A 21,717-nucleotide genomic window follows, 5' to 3' on the forward strand; every position below is an offset into this window, starting at 1 on the left:
GCGGCGGCGGCGGCGGCGGCGGGCCGGGTTCCCGCTCCCGCTCCTCGTCCTCGGGGGGGGGGGGGGTCGTGAGGGCGCCGCCCGCCTCCCCGCCCGGGGTCCGCGGCCTGGGGTCCCGCGCGCGCGCGCGCGCCCCGCCGCACCCCCAGGCCGCCGCCGCCCCGGCTGGAGCCCCGCGCGCCGCCCCCGGGCCTCGGCCTCCTCCCAAACTTTGCAAAGTCAGCCGCGTCGCCGCCGCCTTCCCCGGCCGCCGGGGCTGAGCCTCGCGCCGCGGCCCCGCCAGGCGGAGGAGCCGGAGGAGGCGGCGGGGGCCGGGGTCGGGGAGGAGCCGCCGCCGCCGCCGCCGCAGCGTGGAGACCGGATTCCCGCGGCCTGGGAGCCATGCGCCGCGGTCGGTGATGTCCGCGGAACAGGACAAGGACCCCATCGCGCTGAAGAGAGTCCGAGGTACCGGGGCCCGGCGGCGCCCGCGCTCAGGGGACGCGGGATCCGGGCGCGGGGCGGCGGGGGACGGGGGGGGGGGGGTTGTGGATCCGGGCTACGCGTGCCCGGAGGCCCCGGGGCTCCGTCCACGGCCTAACTCTGCACCGCCCGCCTCCCGGGTCACCCCGACTTTGTGTGCCGCCCTCCCGCATCCTTCCCACCTCCCGCCGCCTCACCCCCTTCCCCCCAGACGCGGCACAATGGAGGGAAGTGGGGTATGTGTGTGTGGGGGTGCCCCCCCGGTTCAGGATCTCCATCCATGCACACCCCCCCAGCACCCCCCAGAAAAGTAAGTTGCATGGCAGGAGAGTTTATGATTTTTAAGGTGTGCAGGTTTTGCGAGACTCTCCTGGACCCCTGCTTCCCCCCCCCTTCCTCCACCCCCAAAAAAGCATCACATAGTTTGTTTTCCTTAGGGTGAAGGAGAGAAAGAAATTAGATTCATCCAAAAGGCGCCTTCTGCATTCATTTATGTTTAAAAACCGAATCACCGAAAATGGCTTTTAGACATCATCCGTTTTGTTCCTAGCAGACTAGTGAGTACTGTTGTTACTGCTGTCTTTGCCAAGAAGAGTCAGAGCGAGCGATGAACTAGACAAAAGATACTGCATGCAACTGCAAAAAGCCCAAATGCCATCTGCAAAGATGGGGGTGCTTTTTCACTTCAGTGGATTTAAAGCTGGGAAGTCCTGAAGTTGGAATGTTACCGCTGGGTCATTAAGCAGCTATTTATTGAGCATCTACTATGTCCTGGGCACTGTTCTTGGCACTCCTTGGTTCCAGCAGTGAATATAAAACCAATCTGTATCCAGAACGAGTTCACAATCTTCTGGGGGTAAACTCAAGATAAAGGAAAGGTATAGAATGGCAAGGTGTAGGTGTTGTGGTAACAATAAATCAGGAAAACAGATAGGGGGACAGGGATTATACATGTTTTAGGAAGACGTCAATCTTGGCAAATCAGCAGCAATTGCAAAGACTGTGGGTCTGGGTTTGTCTGTCTACCTAGTTATCTACATATCCATCCATCCATTATCCATCCGTCCATCCATATCTATGCATGCCCACTGTATTCAGGCAACTACAAAGAAGTTGTTTTAAGGAGCAAAATGAGCAAGGGAAGAGTCACAAGAGATGGGCTGAAGGTTGGGGTGGCTGTGTGTTGGGAGACCTTGTGTGCCATTTAAGACTTTAACTCTGACAAAGGGACTGTACAGTTTTGCACAAAACAGTGATTGAGGTGACATTTTTAGTAGGGTTTCGGTGACTGCTGTGTAAAACGTAGACCGTAGAGAATAAAGGCTAAATCAATGAGACTAGAAAGCTATTGCAGTTGCTCTTTCATCCAAAATGGGGTGTACACACACATACACCAAGCTTGCACAAGGTCCTGGCTTGGATATTAATAAGGCAAAGAACAAAAAAGGGATGTATGCTTAAAATACTTCATAATTAGTTTAGTAGAAAAAAAATCTCCACTTAGGTGATACTGAGATCAAGGGCTACAGTCATTCATTGTTTCTGATCTGTATGATTACAGATTAAACATATATAGAACTGGCTTGTGACACACTGATAATCTAGTATCCGAAAGACATTGCCTCAAAGAGTACGTAGGAATTTATTTTCTTAGTCATTTAAACAAAAATAATTTAGGGCAGAACAGTTTTTAAAAGGTTTAGTGTCAGCATAGCCTTTCATTTGATGAATTATTTTAACCTTTTTCTGTTTGTGGTTATGTGCTGCCAAAGCCTTTAAGGAATAGAACTTTCTGAGATAGATAGGATATTTCTCCTGACATTTTTGGTGTATCATTGTAAAGTGCTTTGTGGCTAAAGAAAATGAAAGCTGGGGCTGGGAAGGTGGCTCAGTGGTAGAGTGCTTGCTTTGCATGCATGAGGCCCTGGGTTCGATTCCTCAACACCACATAAGCAGAAAAAAACCAGAAATGGTGCTGAAGTTCAAGTGGTAGAGCATAAGCCTTGTGCCAAAGAGCTGAGGGGCAGCACCCAGGCCCAGAGTTCAAGCCCCATCACTGACAAAAAGAAAACCATCAGACTTTTTTTTGGGGGGGGTCCGGGCGTGGGGCCTGAACTCTGGGCCTGGGCGCTGTCCCTCAGCTCTTCAGCTCAAGGCTAGTGCTCTACCTCTTGAGCCACAGTGCCACTTCCAGCTTTTTTCTTTTTGCTATTATGTGGTATTGAGGAATCAAACCCAGGGCCTCAGGCATGCAAGGCAAGCGCTCTACCACTGAGCCACCTTCCCAGCCCAACCATCAGATTTTTAGCTTTGAACGTAATCATCAGTCTTGGTGTGTGTGTAAAACGGTACTGGGGGCTTAAACCCAGGGCCTGGGCTACCTACCATTGGAGCCACAGATCCACTTGTAGTGTTTTGGTAGTTAACTGGAGATAAGAATCTCACAGAGGACTGGGAAGGTGGCTCAGTGGTAGAGCGCTTGCCTTGCATGCATGAGGCCCTGGGTTTGATTCCTCAGCACCACATAAGCAAAAAAAGAAAAAAGCCAGAAGTGGCGCTGTGGCTCAAGTGGTAGAGCGCTAGCCTTGAGCTGAAGAGCTGAGGGACAGCGCCCAGGCCCAGAGTTCAGGCCCCACGACCAGGACCCCCCCCCCCAAAAAAAAAAAAAAAAAAGAATCTCACAGACTTTCCTGTCCCAGGCTGGCTTTGAACTACAGGCCTCAGATCTCAACCTCCTGAGTAGCTAGGATTACAGACATGAACCACTAGCACTTGGCTGTAATTAGTGGTCTTAAATATAATTCTAAGTGTAATGGATGAGTATTTGTTGAGGATCAAGAACATGGATGTGTGTTCATTTGTTCCAATGGCTGCTTGAAAGTCTGACACCTTACGTGTTACAAGTTGGCTAGGTGTTAACTCAAGAATATTCTGTGAGGGCTGGGAAGGTGGCTCAGTGGTAGAGCGCTTGCCTTGCATGCCTGAGGCCCTGGGTTTGATTCTCCCCAGCACCACATAAGCAAAAAGGAAAAAAGCCGGAAGTGGCACTGTGGATCAAGTGGTACAGCGCTAGCCTTGAGCTGAAGAGCTAAGGGACAGTGCCCAGGCCCAGAGTTCAGGCCCCATGACCGGACCAAAAAAAAAAAAAAAGAATATTCTGTGAGAGCCGGGCGCTGGTGGCTCACGCCTGTAATCCTAGCTACTCAGGAGGCTGAGATCTGAGGATCGCGGTTCAAAGCCAGCCCGGGCAGGAGAGACCGTGAGACTCCTATCTCCAATAAACCACCAGAAAACCGGAAGTGGCGCTGTAGCTCAAGTGGTAGAGTGCTCGCCTTGAGCTGAAGAGCTGAGGGACAGCGCTCAGACCGAGTTCAAGCCCCACGACCGACAAAAAAAAAAAAAAGAATATTCTGTGAGCTGGGCGTCCATTGCTCACACCTGTAATCCTAGCTACTCAGGAGGCTGAGATCTGAGGATCATGGTTCAAATCCATCTGGGGCAGAAAAGTCCATGAGACTCTTAATTTCCAATTAGCCACCAGAAAACAGGAAGTGGCACTGTGGCTCAAGTGGTAGAGTGCTAGCCTTGAGCTGAAGAGCTCAGGGACAGCACCTAGGCCCAGAATTCAAGCCCCACAACTAAAAAAAAAAAAAAAGAATATTCTGTGAGTAAAGTGCCAGAAGTAAGGAAATAAGTCAGTATTTTCATCAAGTCAGTATTTTCATCTCATAAGGTTTTATAGGTCATTTTCTAATAATTAATACGTTAATGTAAAAGGCATTTTTGGATTATTTTATAACCCACAAAAGCTACTAGAATGTCATAGTCAGCTTTTCTGATGCACAATTCTGCTGAAATTCACTGTCCTGGAACTTTTGTTACTGTTTGTATTATTCATTATGTGGTGTTTTCAGAGCATATGCTCCTTTTTATTTTTATAGGTGGTGGTACTGGGGTTTGAACTTGAGCCATGACTCCAGCCCTAGCACATAATAAACTCTTGAACAGTTCTTCCCAAATTCTTTCTCATCTACTTCTGTATACAGATAAACATTAAGAATGGTTGTATATTTATTTCATGTGTATTAATACCAAATTCATTTGCTAAGAGAAGGATAAGATACAGATTCCATATATATGTGTATATGTATATACACACACATTAAAAATAAAGATACACATTTCCAATTTAAATGAATCATTAAGAACCTAATTTAAGTTAGGTACTAGTGGCTCAAGCCTATAATCCTAGCTACTCAGGAGGCTAAGATCTGAGGATCACGGTTAGAATCCAGCCTGGTCAGGAGAGTCCTTAAGACTCTTGTCTCCAATTAACCACTAGAAAACCGGAAGTGAAACTATGGTTCAAGTGCTAGCCTTTAGTAAAATAGCTCAGGGACAGCCCCCAGGCCTTGAGTTCAAGCTCCACAACTGAAGAAAAAAAAAAGAAACTAATATAAGTAGAAGTTAGATTTGACAACTTTATGATGGGAGATTTTGTCATAGTGTGCTTTGTAAAACAAAAGCATCAGAGTCCACCTGTGACACTAAAATAGAATCCTGACCCTCAGAATTAGGATTGCTAGGACATTTCTCTGCATTTTTTAGTGAGGTCCCCAGATGTTCTTTATACAGATTTATTTGAAAACTTACATTGCAGGCATACATGGTCCAGAGGAAGCTGGTTTGTGGTCTTGATCTTGTCCTGGTATTTAATTCAAATTGCATAGTATTTTATATTATCTACTAGTTAATCTACCCCCGAAACCTGAGCTCTTGGTGATTATAAGACAGATTCCAGGGCTGGGAAGGTGGCTCAGTGGTAGAGTGCTTGCCTCACATTCATGAAGCCCTGGGTTCGATTCCTCAGCCCTATATAAACAGGAAAAGCTGGAAGTGGTGCCGGGCTCTGAAGAGCTCAGGGACAGCGCCCAGGCCCAGAATTCAAGCCCCACGACCAACAGAAAAAAAAAAAGAAAGAAAGAAAAAATTTGCTTATTCTTTTGTTCATTTCTTTCTTTTTTTTTTTTTGTCGGTCGTGGGACTTGAACTGTGGGCCTGGGCACTGTCCTTCAGCTCTTCAGCTCAAGGCGAGCGCTCTACCACTTGAGCTACAGCGCCACTTCCAGTTTTCTGGTGGTTTATTGGAGATAGGAGTCTCACGGTCTCTCCTGCCCGGGCTGGCTTTGAACCGCGATCCTCAGATCTCAGCCTCCTGAGTAGCTAGGATTACAGGCGTGAGCCACCAGCGCCCGGCGCGTTCATTTATTTCTTTATGTTGCATTCTGATTTGTGTGTGTGTATGTTGGTCTTGGTGCTTGAACTCAGGATCTAGGTTGATGTCCCGTAGCTTTTTCACTCAAGGCCACTTGAGTCACAGCTCCACTTGTGGCTTTTTGCTGTTTATTTAGAGATAAAAGTTTCAACAAATTTTTTTGCCCTGGCTGACTTCAAACTGCAATCCTCAGCTCTCCACTTTTTAGTATATTTATGAGAGAAATGTCATAAAGATTGGAGAGGCTTTAAAGGTTGTGTAGTTACAGAATAGGGAGGAACAGCTTGTGAGACAAAGTGTAAAGGAAAGGTTTCTGTTTCTATTTTTGTTTTTAAAGTTGGTTCAAGAACTAGGCAAATTATCAGGGAAGTAAGTTTGGAATCAAACCTTGAAATCAAACCAGGATATTCCAAGGGATGTGCTTACACAGTTTGGAACTGAAGCTACCTATTGAGCCATAAATAGAGCTGAAAATCGTCAGTAAACAAGTGAATACTAATTAATGTCTTGGGAACACATGAACTCACCATGGAGGGAATGAACCATGAGCACAGAAAAGCATTAAGACCACAAGCTTTGGAAACACTAACATTTGGGAAACAGATGGAAAAAGAAGATCTTGAAAGGTAGAATGTACTAGATTTCTCAGGTAGGAGGAAAACCCTTAGAATAGTGTCACACGCACATATGAAAGGGTAGATTTAGGAGGAATACACAAATGAATTTTGCTTTTGACATATTGAATGAAATATTGTGAGATGGGAATTCTCTCGCCAGTATTCCATACCTTTTTTTTTTTTTTTTCTTCAGTCCTGGGGCTTGAACTCAGGGCCTGGGCCCTGTCCCTGACCTTCTTTTGTTCAAGGCTAGCACTCTACCATTTGAGCCACAGCGCCACTTCCTGCTTTTTCTGTTTGTGTGGTACTGAGGAATTGAACCCACGGCTTCATACATGCCAGTCAAGCACTCTACCCGCTAAGCCACATTCCCAACCCCCAGTATTCCATATCTTAATGAACATGATCATTATCTAGTGGCCCAAAGTTACTGTTCCTTCCCACACAATATCCTAGAATATCTGTTGTTACAATAACTTGAACCCTTTGCCTTTCCACAATCAGTTGTTCAGTTTGGGTTTGCCTATCTATTTGATCATTACAATAGCCCCTTCCTTGTTTCTTGGCTTCCCCAATGTCCTTAATCCACTCACCTAGCCTCTGCTAGGATTAAGTAACTACTATCTATGGAGTGCTCACCCAATGTGTTGCCAAGTGGTTTATATGGATCATTTGGCTCAATTCTCTCAGGAACCCTCTAAATTAGATGTTATTATTCTAAACTTACATGAAGGCTCATGCTATCCTGCCCAATCATTGGCTGAGGAGGAGTTTCACACATTTCTCCTTTACCTTGTGGAAGTTAAGCAACATTAAAATTTGTTCAGCTAGTAAGTGACAAATAACTGAAGTTGTAGGGCCCAACATTCCAGCCACTGTATTCCAGTGGCCTCTTCCATAAAATTATTCATTGGGTTTTTACTGCATTTAGCGGGGGGGGGGGGGGGGGGGGATCTCTTCTTTTTTTTCAAAATCCTGGAGATTGAACCTGACAGGCAAGTGCTCTACCAGTTGAGTCATGCCTCCAGCCCCCTTTTTCATTGTTTATTTTCCTGGTAAGATCTCAATTTATGCCTAGCTAGCTTGGGCTGTGATACTCCCACCTGTGCCCTGTGCTTCTCTGTGTCACTGGGGATGACAGACTGGTGACAGTTTCCAAGAAGTATGTTTCCTCAGTAGAATAGAAATAACGAAGGGCAGAAACAAAAAAGAAAGTATTTGTTTCACGTGTGCAGTACTGAGATTTGAACTCAGGGCCTCTTGCTTGAGAAGCTGGCTTGCTCATGGCTGGTACTATACTGCTTGAGTCACTCAGCTTTTTGCTAGTTAATTGGATATGGAGTCTCTCCTAGTTTTCCACATGGGCTGGTTTTAGATTGAGATTGTCAATATCGCAGCCTCTTGAACAGCTAAGATTACACCAGCACCTAGCCAGATGGTTTTTAGATATACTTTATAAGATAAATGAAAATGTAAAAATATTTGACAGGGCTGGGAATGTGGCTTAGGGGTAGAGTGCTTGCCTCGAATGAATGAAGCCCTGCATTTGATTCCTCAGTACCGCATCCACAAGTGGTAGAGTGCTAGCCTTGAGCAGTAGAAGCTCAGGGCCAGTGCCCAGGCCCTGAGTTCGAGCCCCAAGACTGGCTCTGTGTGTGTGTGTGTGTGTGCGCGCGCGCGCGCACACACACACACACACACACACAATTATCCTTGTTTTGCATCCCCTAATGGATCATCAGAGCCAAAGTTGATCACTCTTTTGATAGTCGGAATTCTAAGGTGACTGCTTACCTTGTGTGTGTGCATACCCTGGACAGTCAGGATCATGAGCTTAAGGTCAGCCTGGAGTATGGAGCAAGACTTACTCAACGAATCAAAACAGTAGAAGGGAGACTTGATTTTTTTTTTTTTTTACTGAAAGAATAATATGGAGGGAGCAGATGCATGAAACTGTATGACAGGCTTTTTGACTATTTTTATCTGACAAAAATAGGAAACAATAATAGATGTTAGGTTTGAATGTGAAGTATCCCCACAGACTGGCTCATGTGTTGAATGTTTCATCCCCAACTAGTGAGGAGCTTTGGAAGATTCAGTAGGTAGGGCTGAGCTGGATGGAGTAGGTGGGGGTGGGGTAGGGAATGACAATGCCTGTGAAGGTTTCATCTGGTTCCTCATCGCTCTCCCGTCCTCTATTTTCTGTCTCTCATGAGATAAAGAAACTCTTCCTTCACATCCTTTTCCCAATCACATGGGGCCAAGCAACCATGAACTGCACCCTGTGAAACTGTGAGCCAAAATAAATTTTTCCTCCCTTAAATTGTTCATGTTGGGTATTTGACAAAAACCAGCAACATAGCTAGTACATAGGTTATAATAGATATTGCTGGCCAGGCGCTGGTGGCTTATACCTTTAATTCTAGCTACTCGGGAGACTGAAATCTGAGAATCAAGGTTCAAAATCAACCTAGGCAGGAAAGTTCATGAATCTCTTATCTCCAATTAATCATCAGAAAGCCGGAAGCAGCGCTGTGGTTCAAATGATAGAGCATTAGCCTTGCACAGAAAAGCTAAGAACAATATGCAGTCCCTGAGTACTGGCACAAAAACAAAATAGATATTGCTATGAGATCTACAAAATTGTTATACTTACAGGTAGATAAATGAGGATTATTTTTTTCTTTCTAGGTGGTGATAGTGGACTGGATGGGTTAGGAGGACCAGGTATACAACTAGGAAGTCCAGATAAGAAAAAACGCAAGGCAAATACACAGGTAAATTGATATTTTCTTTGGTAACGATTTTCTTTTGCTAAGGGAAATTGAAGTTTGGTAATGGGTTTGCTTTCCTCTCTTCATTCAGAACATGATAATGGATTGTGCAGCAGTTGTTAGGTTTGGTGGTCTGTACGTAACTGCTGGCTGTGTGTGGATTATGGGTAGTGCAAGGAGAAAGTGTGGGCGTGCCAATTAAAATACTGGTTCTAAAATCTAGAGTTTGTTAAAAGATATAAATATTTGTAGTTCTGTTTATAGATTTAATGTAGATTCTATAAATTGAAGCACTCTTTTGGTGATAAAAGCTGTGGATATGTTTGCTACTTAGAAATTGTTGTTTACTTTTTTCCTTTTTTTTTTTTGCCAGTCCTGGGGCTTCAACTCAGGGCTTGGGCACTGTCCCTGAACTTCTTTTGCTGAAGGCTAGCTCTCTACCACTTGAGCCACAGCATCACTTCCAGCTTTTTCTGTTTATGTGGTACTGAGGAATCAAACACAGGGCTTCATGCATGCAAGGCAAGCACTCTACTACTGAGCCACATTCCCAGCCCCTCCAAGTTTCTTTTGCTCAAGGCTAACACACTACCACTTGAGCCACAGCACCACTTCCGGCTTTTTTCTGTTTATGTGGTACTGAGGAATGCAACCCAGGGATTTATGTATGCTAGCTAGCAAGCACTCTACCACAAAGCCACATTCCCAGCCCCCTATTTTTTACTTTTTGACCAGTATCTGTTAAACTTGCAGTGTGACTAAAACCAGCAGTTTAGGTTTCAGCTATCAGGCCTGTTAATGTTTTGAAGATACTTTCTTTAATTGTGGCTCCTTGAATTTTACTGGGGAAAGTTTTTCTCCTGTTTATTGTTACTTAATTTTATGATTATTTGAGAGTATAAAAGGAGTTTTAATTAGACTGCTTTCTTGTTTTAAGTGAATGATTCTCTATATAGGTATCCTTAAGGAAAATTATGACAATGAAGCTTCTTTTGAAAGTTAAATACTGGTCAATGGGTTTGAGCTCTAAAAAGCCAGCCTGCCTACCTGCCCACCTGCCTGCCTGCCCGCCTGCTTGCCCCACTGCCTACCCACCTGCCCGACTGCCCTTTCTTTTGTGTGTGTGTGTAGTTATGGGGCTTGAACTCAGGGCCTGAACACTGCCCCTGAGCTCTTTCCTTAAGACTAGCATTCTGCCACTTTGTGCTACTTCTGATTTTCTGGTAATTCATTGGAAACTTATCTCCAGCCAGTCCAGGCTGGCTTCAAGCCATGAGCTTCAGATCTCATACTCCTGAGTAGCTAGGATTACTGGCATCAGCCACCAGCACCTGTCTTTATTCCTTAACTAAAAGGAACATAGATAGTTTTATCAATAAGTATAATATAATTACATATAAATAATTGTGATTGAAAGGTCAGGTGAGGAAGTTGTATGGTCATAACATTGTAGGAACAGTTTGACTGAAGCCAGATTCATAGGTTTACAGAGGGGACACTCATAATGACTTATTTGATCAAGAACCTATGCTTTACTTTGTATCTCTTTTCAGGGACCTTCTTTTCCTCCACTGTCTGAGTATGCTCCACCACCAAATCCCAACTCTGACCATCTAGTGGCTGCTAATCCATTTGATGACAACTATAATACTATTTCCTATAAACCAATACCTTCATCAAATCCATATATTGGCCCCAGTTATCCTGGCTTTGGAGGCTATAACACATTCAGAATGCCACCACACGTTCCCCCAAGAATGTCTTCTCCCTACTGTGGCCCTTACTCACTCAGGAATCAGCCACACCCATTTCCTCAGAATCCTTTGGGCATGGGTTTTAATCGACCTCATGCTTTTAACTTTGGGCCACATGATAATCCAAGTTTTGGAAATCCATCTTATAATAATGTGCTAAGTCAAAATGTTAATATACCCAATCAACACTTTAGACAAAATCCTACTGAAAACTTTAGTCAGATTCCTCCACAGAATGTTGGGCAAGTATCCAACCCTGATTTGGCATCTAATTTTGTCCCTGGAAATAACTCAAATTTTACCTCTCCATTAGAATCAAATCATTCTTTTATCCCACCTCCAAACACTTTTGGTCAAGCAAAAGCACCACCTCCGAAACAAGACTTTCCCCAAGGAGCCACCAAAAGCACAAGTCAACATTCCTCCACTCTTCCACCTCACTTAAATATGGATGACACGGGGAGTCAGAGTAATATTGAATTGAAAAATGTTACCCGAAACAATGTAGTCAATCCGGAGAACAGCCGTTCAAGTAGCACTGAAGCCACAAACAACAGCCATGCAAATGGGACACAGAATAAGCCACGGCCCCCCAGAGGTGCAGCTGAGGTGTGCAGTGCCGAGAAAAGCAATAAATCCTCCCTCCACCACAGCCGCCATGGCCATTCGTCTTCTGACCCTGTGTATCCCTGTGGAATTTGCACAAATGAAGTAAATGATGATCAGGATGCCATCCTCTGTGAGGCCTCCTGTCAGAAGTGGTTCCACCGAATCTGCACGGGGATGACTGAGACAGCATATGGCCTTCTTACTGCGGAAGCATCGGCAGTGTGGGGCTGTGATACCTGCATGGCAGACAAGGATGTCCAGTTAACGCGCACCAGAGAAACTTTCGGCCCTCCTGCGGTGAGCAGTGATGCTTAATCACAGGCAGAACTGAAGTGGGTTCCCCCTGTGTATTCCAGAGGCTCGGTGACACAGGATTGAAATACTTTACATTATTTTTTTAAATGCACACAAAGACACTTGATTACCTTTAAGTTCTTCCTGATATTCTACTTCATTGCTAGTGCATACTTTGTATTGTCTTTATTTGCTCTCTTCAATGAGAATACTGTATGTATGGGTGCTTTGCAGACATTGATGCCTAAATGTTAGTTGTTATTTATCATAAACATAAAAGCCTCTTGAAGCTTCAAAATAATATGAAAAATTGGAATCATTGAAAAATAACATGATTCAGTGCCAAACCTTGGCCATTTCACGTTAAACATTTAGTTCAAAATGTTTTTTAAGGATCCACTTCACATGTGTTCCAAACAGCATATGTAGCTATAACGTGGGGAAAGCATCCATCGTAATAGATTCTCAAAAAACAATAGTGTGTGGCACCAGATTCCTTCTCAATAAGAGACTTTGACATGAATGAATTTCACATTTGTTGGTCAGTCTTCCCAGGATATCTGTATAGATAAAGAGATGAATTTTAGCATTTAGGAGCTTCTCAGTATTTGATAATTAACTTATGGATTGTACCATTTGAAATTGCTAATATTAGATCAGCTGAGAAATGACTGCAGTTAGCAAAGTTGGTCTATAGTATGGATAGAATTAGGCCCTCAGTTTTCTTTGAGCATTCAGTTATTTTATTTTCCAGGGTTATTAAGAATACCGTAGTATCTCCAGGAGAATTGTGAACATGTTCTTTCACATAACTTTTAAGCATGACATTCTGCAGATGAGAAGGTAGAGGCATCACGTGACTGTAGAGGATCTGCTAGCCAGATAAAAGCAACTCTCAGTTGTGGTTTGAAAATCTTGTTCTGGGATCTGAGCTTGCAAAATGAGCTTCAGGAAAGCTTAAAATCCACTTGAAGCAGAGACCAGTTAAGATGCAAGGTGATAACCAACTTAGGAACACCAAATGGAGGCCTTACTTCAGGCTTATGAGTATCTGCTGTGACTGGGCCCAATGTGGAAGTGGACCTTGGAATACAATGCTTACAAAAAAGACAGTTGGAGGAATGAAAATTAAGGTTTGCAACAGCAAAAGCACATTTTTTTGGAGCAGATCATACCTGTGATCAAAAGAAAGTGAAAACACACTGTGTGACAAGTGATAGCGATTTATACCATGGCTGGATGTTGAAGCTCCACCATTATCATTTCCTCCTAGAAAGTTCTGAAGACTGGTGATCCGCAAGGGAGACATACTACAGTTTAAATCTGGGTAGATGATAGCGGGAGCTATATACAGTATTGTCAGGAAATTTTAAGTTGTACATGAAAAATTTGACTTTGAAATAACTATTGGGCTTAGCAGTGGCTCATGCCTGTAATCTCAGCTACTTCGGAAATAACAACAACAAAACTTAGTAAGGCCTTCTAAACCAGGCTAGGTATTGTAGTATGTACCTGTGATCCCAGCTACATGGCAGAGAGGAGGTAAGTAGGAGGGTCATGATCCAAGGCTGTCCTGGGCAAAAGTAAGTATGAAAAATAACTACAGAAAAATGGGCTGGTGGTGGGCATGGTAGAGCATTTGGTCTGTGCATTCAAATCCCAGTACCACCAAAAACCAACTTTTGACTGACAAACCTCAATTTACACGTTGTAATCCACAGTTAATTGACTCAGGTTGCAAAACATCACATCTTCCAGGGGACAACCAACTTTTTTGTCATTTGTGGCTTCTTCCTAAAAAACAACACATTCCCCAATTAAGCAGTAACTGGACGGTTTGAACAATTTATACAGGCTAACAAAATGATACCTTTTGTACAGGTTAGGTATTTAATACCTTATTGAAAGAATTGGTATCCATTTTGGTTGAATAAAACTTATTTTTTTTTATAAATAGTGCTTTAATTTTGACACGCAAAACAGCAATTTCATATGGTACAAGATAATAGAAGGTTTTTTTTCTTTATCCTTGCTTGACTAGTTAGAAAATTTTAAATAGTTGTATAATATGTATACAATGAGATGATTAGAAAATGAAACAATGTAAATTCTACAGCTAGGTATTTCCTTGTATGAAAACTACTATTTGGAGCAGGTTAAAATGCAGCATTTTGGGCTGACTGACATTTGATGTTACTCAGTACATACTCAAAAGTCATTTTGCTGCCGGGCGTCGGTGGCTCACGCCTGTAATCCTAGCTACTCAGGAGGCTGAGATCTGAGGATAGCGATTCAAAGCCAGCCGGGGCAGGAAAGTTCATGAGACTCTTATCTCCAATAAACTGCTAGAAAACCGGAAGTGGTGCTGTGGCTCAAGCGGTAGAGCGCTCGCCTTGAGCTGAAGGCCACAAGGACAGCGCCCAAGCCCAGAGTTCAAGTCCCACGACCAAAAAAAAAAAAATTATTTTGCTTACATAATTATTTTTTTTGCTAGAGATAAATAATGTTCTAAGTGTTCAAAGGCTTAATTTGCCTTGAAATTCTATTGAGTGCTGATTTTTAGGAAATGACACACTGCATGCTGTGTGCTCATATTGGGGAATGAGTGTGATTGAATAGAACTTCTGATACTCAGAATCCTCCCACCTGGTGTGGTAGCAATTGAGTGGTACTCATTGCTGAAATGGCTATGAAGCTTCCTAAACCTTTGATGGCTTACAGTCACAGAAATTAGCTGTTTTTGTGGAAATGAAATAACCTTTTGAAATCTAGTCTGAAGACATTTGATTTGAAGGTAATTCATTTTCTCCTTTCACTGTTGTTCACATTTGGTTTGTGGTTTTGTTTTTTTTTAAACTTAAAACAGGTGGATTTCAATTCATATGTTTAGGTCTTCAAAGCATCATACTTAAATAAGTATTCTAAGAAGAACCCGTGGTTGATTTTGACATGAATCATAACTGATGAATGTTTTCATGTGTTTGAATTCATTTTCTTGCTAGTTTCACATTTATCTCTTTAAAACATTTAGTCCAGATTACATTTACAGATGCTTTTGAGGGAGAAACAGTGATAAATTATGAGAATGGAGAGAAAATTTGTAGTGTGACATGAAGTCTTTCTTAGAACAAACTGTCATCAACCTTTTTTTTTGCCAGTCGTGGGGCCTGAACTCTGGGCCTGGGCACTGTCCCTCAGCTCTTCAGCTCAAGAATAGTGCTCTATCACTTGAGCCACAGCGCCACTTCCAGCTTTTTCTGCTTATGTGGTGCTGAGGAATCGAACCCAAGGCCTCATGGTTGCAAGGCAAGCACTCTACCACTGAGCCACTTTCCCAGCCCCTGTCATCAACCTTTAACACACGGTGATGGAAAGAAATAACAGGTAGAATTGTACCTTTCAAAGTGAAACCCTTTTCCTTTACTGAAAGCCCTCATTTCTCTCTTCCCCCCCATATACACGTACAAACACACTCTTAAGTTCAGACAGACACACACACACATACATACTCTCTCATTTTCTCTCTTTCTCTCCCTCCCTCTCTCTCTCTCTCTAGGCTATCTCAGGGTTTCCCCTATGATCTTGAGTTTTGCTAAAGTTCATCCTGGTTCACTATTAGCACCATCTAGGTTTCCTCATTGAGGCCAGTTTGCTGATGAAAAATTTTAAAGCATACATCCTTTGTTGTTGTTGGTCTTGGGATTTGGATGCTGGGCTTGGGTGCTAGACCTGAGCATTTGTGCTCAAGGCTAGTGCTCTACCACTTTGACCCACAGCTCCACTTCCAGTTGTTTGGTGGCTGACTGGGGGGAAAATACTGTCTAACAGACTTTCCTGCTCAGGATGTCTTTGAACAGAAATCCTCAGATCTCAGCCTCTTGAGTAGTTAGAATTATAGTAGTGAGCCACCAGTGGCTGGTTCATAATCTGTCATTTCTTAAAAACTTGGTTTACTCACTCACTAGAGGATTGCTGGTCCACTGGCTTCTAAATGTCACTGGACCCACAAATATTGAAAACAGCTTAGCTTAGAAAAGAAAGAAATAGTTCTTCTGATAGAATGTTTAGAGTGAACAGTCTTTTCCTTTTGGGTGAAATACTTTAGATTGCTGCTATTAAGAATCTTGTCCAAATTAGGTTATATGCATAAAACAAGAGTTTTGTTGTACTAGTGCTTATTCTTCAAAGAAAACACAATAAAAAGATAGCCAAGGTTTTGTTTTTTGTTTTTTGTTTTTTTCCTAGTTTTTTTCCCTAGTAATAGGGAGAAAAACCTTCATCCACATATAAGCATGAACAGTTTCCATCTAATATTCTTTCAAACATTTCAACAAATTAAGAGTGCTAGTAGTTCTCCAACATAGTAACTGTATTTAACAATAAGCAAATATATAAGCTGTGGGGTGGGTATGTGTATGTGTGTTATGGTTCTGAGGATCAAACCCAGGCCTTTGCACATGGTAGGCAAGTGCTGTCCCATCTCACCACACCCCAAGCTCTAAGGAATGATTTTTTTTAAAGGGGGGTTATAAAGTTTTAGATTTCTTCTTTGCTGGTGTATAGTGGTTTCGTATACATAAAAATTTGTGCTATTTTAGACTTCTTTTTCAGTGGGAAAACATCCCGCTTCCAAAGTTCACTTGTAAATAGTAGCTTGGAACTCTATATAACCAGATTCTTAGGGAAGCTCATAAAGGTGTATTTAAACCATCGTATAAACCATCGTGTAGTTAATTTCATCATCCTGAACACTTAGTTTCCTTTAGAGAAAGAAAGGAAGGTCTTCCTGATGTGATTGGGAGGTTGAGATCTTATTTTTGGTTTCCTTCTTACCATTGTGCACTGTCTGGCGCAAAGCTGTGCAGACAAGCTTGTCTTTTCCCGGAGGGGTGTCCTGTTCTTCAGAATTTCCCATCTTAACTCAGCAGATAGCATTTCTTTGGGTAATACTTGTTGGCCAGATTTTAAAAGAAAATAATGGGGATGAGAGGAGGGGGTGAAGAAAGTGAGAGAAAATGAGGAAGGGGCTAAGTGTTCAAAAAGAAATGTACTCATGGGCTGGGAATGTGGCTTAGTGGTAGAGTGCTTGCCTAGCATGCATGAAGCCCTGGGTTCAATTCCTCGGTATCATATAAACAGAAAAAGCCAGAACTAGCACTGTGGCTCAAGTGATAGAGTGCTAGCCTTGAGCAAAAGAAGCTCAGAGACAGTGCCCAGACACTGAGTTCAAGCCCCAGGACTGGCAAAAAAAAAAGGGGAAAAGGAAAAGGAATGTATTCATTACTTAATGTAACTGTAACCCCCCTGTTCATCTCCTTTACAAAAAAAAAATAGATAAAATCATTCTCTGCTAACATACAAATGAATATCGTGGAGAATATGACTTTTTTTTTTTTTTTGGTTTGGTTTGGTAAGGGTCTTCAGAAGGAATCTTTTTTTTTGCAACACTTCAGACAATATGGCTGTATTTTGGGCACCATGGGAAGCAGTATTTTTAGAACCAGTTGGTACTGTCTGAAGAGCACTTCTCACTTCCTTTAGCTTATTTTGACTTTTCACAGCTTCTTGCCCTTAATTCTGCACTCAAGAGATTTCTTCTCATTTTCAAATTTCAGTAAGCATCCCTTTCTGTTCTACCTCCTCAGTGAGCATCATAAAGTCAGTGTGCATTGTCAAGTCTTGGTGGTACTGTGATGGGAATTTGAGTTGTTGGAGTGGGGAGGCTACAGATAGCATTTGCATCTGCGAGACTAATGGTTAAGAGAAAGTGGCCTTGTGTATGCTAAGCAGTAACCCATTGGGCACTGCCTGTGTCTAATGAAAAAGCTTCAAATGAAACCCACAGTATAAGCTTCATCTTGGTCATAGTTTATCAATACTACATCACAATTAATGCTGACTTTAAATACTTGTACCTTTGCTGTTCTGCAGATGTGTAGATGATATTGCTTGGTAGTTCAAATGTTATCTTTTATAAAAGAAAGTCCTGCTTCTTATCATGATGTATGTGACTTAAACGATTGTTTCATATTAAAACTATTTCTTCCTTACGTACTGTTTACATATACCTCTTTTTGGGATATTAGTTCAGTACTTTTATACAAATTTGAGTGTGTTCCACATTGGTGACATGTATTTTTGCAGTAAAGTTTTGTTTTGTTTTTTAGAGCATGTCTAAAGGAATAATACATGCACTAGTGCTGTGGTCTGTGGCAAAATTACTGTAATTCAAATTGGAAAATAGAACGTTTCCAGACTTTGTCCAACACTAATTCCTATGGTAAAGGAAATTACTATGTAATACTAATTATTTCTTATGCTGATATGTTTTAAGCTACTCTATGAAGTATGTGAAACATCAGTATCTGTGGATTAGTGGGTGGTCTGATGTCTTTAAAATAGGAGAGAGAAATAAAATGTCATGTTAGCAATTCAATAACAACAAATACTTTTTAAAAATTTGATCTGCTGGGCATGGTGGTACACCTATATAATCTAAGCCCATTGGAAACTGAGGTAAGAGGACCTTGACTTAAAGGCCAGCTTGGGATAGGTAGTGAGACCCTGTCTCAAAAACAAAAAAGAAAATTTACCTATACGTGTAATTTACTAAGGAATTATCCTGACAGTGCTTATGAGGATGTTTTAGCCCATACTACTAAATACTACTAAGATTATATAGTAGAATTTTTCTTTTCAGTGATGGGTCTTGAACTCAGGGCCTGGGTGCTCTCCCTGAGCTCTTAAGCTCAAGGCTAGTGCTCTACCACCTTGAGACACAGTGCCACTTCTGGTTTTCTGGTGGTTAATTGGAGATAAGAGTCTCGTGGACTGTCCTGCCTGAGTTTGCTTCGAACCTGAGTAACTAAGATTACAGGCACAAGCCACCAGTGCCTGGCTGTCTAAAGTAGAACTTTAAGATGATGACTCCAACCACAAACTATCATTCCACCACGGAAGAGTAACACTAGTCTTTCCTTATTAAGAAATTAAGACACCATAAAAGTGATTTAGTTAAGAGTGTGTAACCATTGACCATTGATACTTGAATACTCTTTATTTTAGACTAATGAAAGGATTTGATAATAAAAGTCAAGGTTTTTAAAAGCTTAGTTATGAAGGAAAAATTTTAAAATTTTATTTTAAAAACATTTATTTAAGAACACTAGTTTTTAAAGAAAACATTCTTATTTTGTCATTTAAAACAAGTACCCAAGAAGAATTTTAGTAATACTTGACTGATGCCAATTTATGTATTTGAAATTAGCCTGGAGCTTTCACCCTTCTAAAAGAACACAATGTGAATGCTTAAATTGCATATCTTTTTAAAATACTCCAATTTTTAGACTCAACTATTCAAACTGTTCTGAATTATTAGTAAGGTTTTACTATATTAGTGAATCCGTTAGAAAATAAATGTCTCCCTATGTTAATAGTATTTCTATGTTGCATTGTATTTGGCATGGTGGTTGTGGTATATATTGTACTTTTAATTGTTGATTGTTGTTTGGATGATATAGCAATAAATCTGATTTAGTCTTAATGTTTTTAAAAATGGCAGATACCATCTGTGTCATAACCCTCTCCCCTCATACTTGACTTGAATGCCCATATTTTCATAGGTCTATTTTTGTGTTAAAATTTAGTATAACATGTTCAGGGTTTATTTTTGTCTGCTATTTTGACACATAGTCTTTTAAAACTGGGTATATTTCTATTTAAATCATAGAGGTTTAAAGAAGTATTAGTATGAAATGAATTCATGAAGTTTTGTGAAATTAAAGTATGCAATTAGTAGATCACCTCCAACTTGCTTATTATCTTTATAAGGTTTGTATACAGGTTGTAACTTTCAAAAGAATAGACTTGGCTTGGTAGCTGATAGACTATAGTAAAACATGAAATATGCTAAATCATGGAGTTTGTTTCAAGGCTACCAAGTATTACTTGTGTTCTCAATTCTGAAATGATGATTACTATAATAACAGTAAGCTACTTATCCTTTTTTGAGATGAACTCTGACAGCCTTCTCTGATTCTACTCCCTTCTCCCTAAACACTAGGCTAGATCTGACAATTGGAATGTGTCTTCCACGTTAGTTTTTTACTCTAAAGTAATAAGACAAGTAGAGGTTCTGCTGTGAAGACAGTCTATGGTATTGTTGACTATTCTTTTCAGGGATAAGGCTAATGTCATTTGTGCATTGTGTTTGGAATGTCACATGTAGATCTAATAGAAATGATGTATGGCAGGCTTTCTTGAATAATATGTATCGTGTGTTTCATATAGTGTTATTATGATTCAAATTCTTTTCAATAAAGCTAGTTTTTAAAGAGAAAAAGACCTGTTAAGTGTTTTGACTTTCATTAAGTGTGAGCATCATCAACAAAATGTTGATGACAATAGTTTACAATTTACCAAAGATTCAATTTTATTCAAGGAGAGTCAGTATTTCTGTTCATGCATTGCTACATACATACATTTTTTGTGGAAAAAAAACCCCGAACAAACATTTAACTCCTGGGCTTCCCTAAGAAATGGTGAGAATAATGTGTGTTTATTTTTATTTTAACACACTAGGACTTCTGTTCACAGAAAATTGGAGCAGAATCTACAGCCTTAGCAGCTGGATCACCTGAATGATGAGTGTCAAGTAAGGTTGATTTTCTTTCTTTTTTTTTTTTTTTTTTTAAGTACAGGAGACAGAAATACCAGGTATGAAAAAAAGAGGGAAGGCCAGTCGCTGGTGGCTCACGGCTGTAATCTTAGCTACTTGGGAAGCTGAGATCTGAGGATCACGGTTCAAAGCCACCATGGGCAGGAAAGCCCATGAGACTGGTCTCCAGTTAACGACCAGAAAACTGGAAGTGGCGCTGTGGCTTAAGTGGTAGAGCACTAGTCTTGAGCTGAAGAGCTGAGGGACAGTGTTCAAGCCCCATCACCAAAAAGCAAACAAACAAAAAACAACACTAACGACTAAAAGCATGAACTTTTTTTTTTTTTTTTGCTTATGTGGTACTGAGGAATCGAACCCAGGACCTCAGGCATGCAAGGCAAGCCTTCTACCATAGAACCACCTTCTCAGCCCCAAAAGCATGAACTTTTTGAAGACTTGGAAGCTTGACACAGAACAGTAAAGGCAGAACTAGAACAAAAAGATGGCAGACACCAAAGGCACCAAGAAAAAAAAAAAAGACTCTAAGATTCTTAGATTTCATGGCTTGGTCGGCAGATGTTTGAGATCATTAACTGCTGGTTAAGATAAGTCAGGGGTACATTGTTTGGAGGAAAAGACATTTTCCCCAGGCTGGAAATGTGGCTCAGTAGTAGAGTGCTTGCCTAGCATGCATGAAGCCCTGGGTTGGACTCCTCAGTACCACATACACAGAAAAAGCTGGAAATGCCGTGTGGCTTAAGTGGTGGAGGGCTAGCCTTGAGTAAAAGAAGCTCAGGGACAGTGCCCAGGCCCTGAGTTCAAGCCCCTGAACTGGCAAAAAAAAAAAAAAAAAATCAAAAAACATTTTCCCCATGTCTGCTGTTCCTAAAGTTCCAAGGTATTTCTGAGAAGGTTTGAAACGTGTATGAACGGCCTCCACATGTTAAATCATACTACTTTAAAATAGAAATCCCCAGCTGGAAAATAATGTATAGATTCTTAATTGCATCTACTGTGGTAGCATAGTATTTTAGTGATTTATAAACTGAGTCTACAGATTTCTCTTTTCCTTTTTTTTTTTTGTTGGTCGTGGGGCTTGAACTCTGGGCCTTGGGTGCTGTCCCTCAGCTCTTCAACTCAAGGACTCTCTACCAACTTGGGCCACAGCCTGGCAGAGCCTCAGGCATGCAAGGCAAGCACTGGACCACTGAGCCACCTTCCCAGTCCCTGCACAGAGTACAGTAAGTAGCCCAAGGACAGAACTCTGGAATGGGAG

At 41.8% G+C, this 21,717-nt stretch overlaps 1 protein-coding gene across 1 annotated transcript; it reads left to right on the plus strand.

Annotated features, from left to right (window-relative positions):
• Nucleotides 1-367: 367 nt before the first annotated feature.
• Pygo1 (pygopus family PHD finger 1) lies at nucleotides 368-20,110 on the plus strand. The gene is made up of 3 exons (XM_069995355.1): nucleotides 368-447; nucleotides 9,046-9,131; nucleotides 10,682-20,110. The coding sequence occupies exons 1-3, from the start codon at nucleotides 399-401 to the stop codon at nucleotides 11,804-11,806; spliced, it is 1,260 nt and encodes a 419-aa protein (XP_069851456.1). The 5' UTR covers nucleotides 368-398; the 3' UTR covers nucleotides 11,807-20,110.
• The last annotated feature ends 1,607 nt before the right edge of the window (nucleotides 20,111-21,717 follow it).

The sequence above is a fragment of the Dipodomys merriami genome, unplaced genomic scaffold, assembly GCF_024711535.1.
Source record: "Dipodomys merriami isolate MVZ:Mamm:240054 unplaced genomic scaffold, mDipMer1.0.p SCAF_48, whole genome shotgun sequence".
NCBI lineage: Eukaryota > Metazoa > Chordata > Mammalia > Rodentia > Heteromyidae > Dipodomys > Dipodomys merriami.